The sequence below is a fragment of the Dendrobium catenatum genome, unplaced genomic scaffold (genome assembly GCF_001605985.2).
Source record: "Dendrobium catenatum unplaced genomic scaffold, ASM160598v2 fragScaff_scaffold_659, whole genome shotgun sequence".
In the NCBI taxonomy this organism is placed as follows: Eukaryota; Viridiplantae; Streptophyta; class Magnoliopsida; order Asparagales; family Orchidaceae; genus Dendrobium; species Dendrobium catenatum.
This window is the reverse complement of record NW_021319121.1, coordinates 1,906,200-1,911,533: the sequence shown is the minus strand read 5'-3', so window position 1 is coordinate 1,911,533 and position 5,334 is coordinate 1,906,200. Positions and strand designations below refer to the sequence as shown.

At 34.9% G+C, this 5,334-nt stretch overlaps 1 protein-coding gene across 1 annotated transcript; it reads left to right on the top strand.

The window, feature by feature from the left end:
* Window positions 1-2,068: 2,068 nt before the first annotated feature.
* On the top strand, window positions 2,069-5,081 carry LOC110097456 (GDSL esterase/lipase At2g27360-like; the record flags this gene model as incomplete). Its single annotated transcript, XM_020823830.2, has 4 exons — window positions 2,069-2,348; window positions 3,428-3,576; window positions 4,239-4,515; window positions 4,741-5,081. Coding segments are annotated over 4 exons (990 nt in total), but the record flags the coding sequence as incomplete, so codon positions are not given.
* Between the last annotated feature and the right edge of the window lie 253 nt (window positions 5,082-5,334).

The following is a 5,334-nucleotide window of genomic DNA, read 5'->3' as shown; positions in this document are numbered from 1 at the left end:
AACTCTTTGCGACACAGGTAATTCTTAACCAAAAAAAAAAAAATCTTCATGAACTTCTATAATGAAGGTCCTAATTATTTTTTGAATTTCTATTAAGATTAGTACTGTAATCTACATCATATGCGCGCAGCACTAATCTTACGATTTTAAAATCGATAGAAAACTCGTTTGGCTTTTGTTTTATTTTAAGTTTGCTGATGTTGGCATCTTTTTTTAAGCATGTGTGATATTAGGGTTACGTTTGGGACGGCATTAATGTATACAAAAATTGAAAAGCTGTTTTAAGGAACGGTAATAATGTCGTCCCAAAAGAAGTCAAAGTGAAGTTTCATTAAAGGTTTTGATAGGTTTTTTTTTTGTTGTTGTCAAAGGTAGCGGCAATGATTGACACCCAAAGATGGCGAGCCAGGGTTGTTTTTATTAAGGGTGTCAATTTCGGGTCACGGGTCGGGTTCGAGTCGAATCCGAAATTGACCCGACACTTCGGGTTTGGGTCGACCCGATCCATTTTTGCAAACGGGTTGATTTTCTAGATCCAAACCCGACCCGCTTCGGGTCGGGTCAACCCGAACCCAACCCGGTTTTTCAAACGGTTCGATTTTCTGGACTTGAACCCGACCTGCTTCGGGTTCGGGTCAACCCAAACCCGAAATTTTTGGGCCGGGTTTTCGGGTTGGGTTCAATATTGACAGCTCTAGTTTTAATTTTAAAAATAATAAAGTCTTTTAAGTTTTATTTGGGATAGTTTTTTGCTACTTGTTAAAGCATTTTTTTAGAACAAAAATTTTATGAAAATAAGAAAAAAAAAATAGTGACAAAAAATCTGTCCCAAAAGAAGCCTTATAAAAATCACCTAAAAGTTGTTTTTTACTAAGTTAAAGAAAGTTAATTTATTTTCAAAAATAAAAATAAAAAGTAGAAAACATACCAATCAGATATGCTTTAAAAAAAGTGATAAACAGCTCCTATGGTTGTTTAAAAAGTATCTATGATTACAGAAATTATTACGTGTGATCATCGGACGGTCCAAAAATAAATCGAGATACGTCACGTCATCCGACACACAACATCGCTATACAAAAAAAACTGATGTGACGCATCCTGATTTGTCTCTTGACGCCATCCAATGACCGCACAAAATAATTTTTTTTGGGACATTTAGGCCATTTAAGGCAAACTCACACACACAACGCATACACATAGACTCGAACCCTGAACCTATTAGTTGGAAGCCAAAGCTCTCAACCAATAGGCCAAGAAGAGTTGTGTACACAAAATAATTTCTCCCATGACTAAAGCTTCATTTGAGACATTTTCTTACTGTTTTCTTAAGCAACGTTTTAGTGCCAAATTTATAGTCCAATTTTTTTTTTTTACCTAAAAAATTGTTTTAAAATATAAAAATGGTCCCAAATAAAACCTTAATGATTAGAGAATATTAAATTTCTCTATTACAATTTTTTACCGCTCATCACTAAAAAATCAGTCAATTTTGTAGCTCTAAGATTAATTCGTTAAAATTATCATTTATATGTAGTTAATTATGCTATGCAATTATCTCTCTAGATTGAGTCGATTTGGGTTTGATTTGAACTTGATTTTGGCCAAATTTGTTCAGCCTAATTCCAATTGAGGCTTCGTTGGCTTTCTAAACTCATTTGAATTTAGTAGATCAGAAAATAGAACTACGGTCTTGATTTGCCTTCGAAGTCTGTAATTATCAGAAGTGGCGGTCTCGTGAGGAGGCTCCTCTGATCGCCTTGAGCAAATTTTTAGGCAGGATGGAACCATTTATTTCTACGTTAGAGGGAGACAGAGGATCGTCCCTCGAGCGACAGAGGACATATGCCTCATTCCTTTTCCCTTGTTCAGCCCGCCCTAGGCAATGGATTCAAATACTCCCCCTCTCTCGGTCTCTCAGGGGTGTTCGCTTAAGCTAGGGTAAGAACCGAAGCCCTATCTTTCTCCCTCTATCCCGTTCGGAACAAGAAGAGCCGAAGCTCTTCGGCCTCCTGGTCTCCCCATCCGTGAATCTCAGGCGGGATCCTCTCTCTCTCTCTCACTCTAGCCAGAGCCCGAACTCCTCCTCTCCGTCCTTCTCTGGGTTCGCAGAAGCAAGGGGGGCAGGAGCCCCTTTCGTTTCTTCTGTTTCGCGAACCCCAAACGGGGCCGACCTCCCGTCTCCCTTCCTCTCTCCCGGGGCTGCTGTTCGCGAGCCCTAGAGAAGACCGACGCCAGCCTCCTCCGTCACCTTTGGGTTGGACAAGGCCGACTCCCTGCTCCCGTAAGCCCTAGTTCTCGTCCGTCCCTAGTTACTGAAACTTCTTCTCCGATCCTTCTTCCCGCAGGTAATCACTTCCCCATTTTCTTCTTCTTCTTCTTCTCCTTTCCTTTATCTTATTTCTCTTTTTCTATTTCTTCTTCATGATGTAGGAAACTATAGCAGTAATGCTTGTTTCTGTAAGTAGTTAGTTCATGTGTAAACAAAGTAAACAATTCATTTGTAAATGTTTCATATGCTGATATAGGTTATTTAGAAATGAACAGTTGGTACATGGAGTTGGTATTTTGCTTATGATTCATATCATGAAACTCAAAGTTTTATTTATAGGTTGTGAAAAATAAGGACAAGTCATGTTATTCTTTGTTAAAACGAAATATATGCACTCAAAGTGTTTGTATTTTTGTCTCTTTGGAAATGGCATAAATATTTGATCAAACAATAATGATTGGAAAGCATATTTATACCTTAATATGATGTGAAGACTATGAATATTTTCGTACTAACAATTTGTGTATGATATTCATAAACATTCTCGAATTGCAAAAATACTATTTATATTTTATTATGAGATTGGATTTTCATTTATAATAGAGTGATAGTTTTATATTTCATGAAACATGTTTTAGATCAACACTTTGTATCTATGCTTTGGTCGCATGCTTGGCTTATTTATTTAAATGAATACCTTTGCTTTGGATGAATTATTTCATGAGATGAATAGAAAGCTTAGGTTGATTTATATCGTTTGGGAATAAACTTTTGATACATGAGATTTGTTTAATTTTATGAGTGGATGGTAAAGTTTTGTTAGAAGATGTGTTATCCTCTAAAAGAAAAAGGGTGCGAGCAAAATATTATGATAATGTCTATTTAAGAAAAAAGGGGATTGATGGAAGATAGTTAGCATAATCTTTTCGGAGACCCACACTATTGACTTTTTAAATAAAAATTAAATGATTTATTTTGCGTTTGGATGATTTAAGCCCCGCTTTAAAAAGTCAAATGATTAAAATGAGACTTTTAAATAGTTGAATCATTTTGATCCTTCATAAAGAGTCAAATGATCATTTTGATCATTATCATTATTTTTATATGATTTTTTTTTTTAAATATAAGCCATTAACAATTTTATTTCTTTGTCAGAGAGCAAGGATACTTTCAGCAGATCTCTATTCGTAGTTGGAGAAATAGGTGGAAATGATTACAACCATGGTTTCCTACAAAGTTGGTCCGTTGAAGAAGCCAAATCTTTGGTTCCTCATGTCATCAACACAATTAGTACGGCAATTAATGTTAGTATTTACTTTGCACTATGATAGTTAGTTTATATATTTTGAAAATATTATAATTTCTCAATAGCTTTCTATTGTTGTTTGTGTGTATGTTTCCCTATAATGATTTTCTCTTAATTTTTAGATAACTCTTTTCTTGATTTTATATGTATGAATGGATCAATCAACCAATCTCCCATCCTACTAAAATAGAAATCAAGTAGGCCATCCACCATATTCTAAACTCTTACATTTCTCGTAAGTGATGAGATTGATGACTATTAATGATTAATATCTAATATTTATTAGTCATCAAGGTCCTATGTCCATCACCTACAAAAGATTTTGTAACAGCCTACATTTTGCACTATTAAGATTTTGTCCGCTTTGACCTAAGAGTCTCATAGATTTGTCATGTTGGTGTAAATTTTCAATATGTCAGCTATCCTAGAATCGCTCCGAGATGATCATGCTTAACTGTGGGGTTTCAATTACAAAAAAATGCCTCAATTTTTAAGAGTTTATTTCTTTTACTTAAGGGGTTTCAGAGTTTTAATGTCCGTCGTCATTCCAATTATATGATCATTTGACAAGATAAAATTTCTTTGAACCCTAATGAATGATACAAAATGAATAAGATCATTTGATTTTGAGCATTCTGAACTCATCTTTTTTATTGCCAGGATTTAATTGATATGGGGGCAAAAACTTTGTTAGTTCCTGGAAACTTCCCAGTAGGATGCATAGCAGCATTTCTCACATACTATGAGAACTCAAAAGTAGAAGACTACAATACGAGCACAGGCTGCATTAATTGGTTGAACGAGTTCTCAGAGTATCATAATAATATTCTCAAGCTGGAGCTCAATCGTCTTCGCTATATTCACCCCCACACCACCATTATTTACGCTGATTACTTCAATGCAGTTATGAACATCGTTAGCCCTGCAAATAGCACAAGTGAGAAATTGTTTTATTTTCACTTAACTTATTTGGCCTTCATTAATGCTCCGTTTGGGACGGCTTTCTTTTTGCTTCTTAAAGCTTTTTTTTTAGTACAAAAATTTTAATTTTTATACTAAGAAGATGCTTTAAGAAGCAATAATAAAGCTGTCCCAAACGAAGCCTAAGATCCAACATATATCAACTTTCTATTGCAACATCTACCTTAAATATTTGTTGCAGGGCTTGAAAGAGTACCTTTAGTTGCATGTTGTGGTAGCGGCGGTGGTCGATACAATTACGGAAAGAACACAAGTTGTGGAAGCGAGAATTCAACCGTGTGCGATGACCCGTCGACTTATCTTAGCTGGGATGGCATGCACTTTACAGAGGCAACATATAAGTCCATAGCCAAGGGAATCCTGGAAGGGCCTTTTGCTGATCCTTCTATCAATAAGGCATGTAGTTCTTCCAATATTGGATATGTGGTAAAAGAACTTGCAATTAATGTTTCCAAAGCAGATTAGAGGAGAAAATTTTGTATAAAAAATGTATGTACGTACTAAGGGATCCTATTGCAGTAAGTAGGCTTTCAAAAAAGATAAAAATTGAAGCTTTGTATGGGGTAGCTTTCATGCATATTGCTTTTTAAAGCAAGTTTTTAATAAATTTTTTTTTAAATTATAAATTTTTGTTTAAAAAAAAATGTTTTAGAAAGCACTAAAAAAACTGTTCTAATTAAAGCCTGAATTTGATTGTGTTAAGAAGTCCTATTTTAATTTTTTACTTTGACAGTAATAAAAAAATATTAAATTAAGGGAATGATTTGTTGAAATG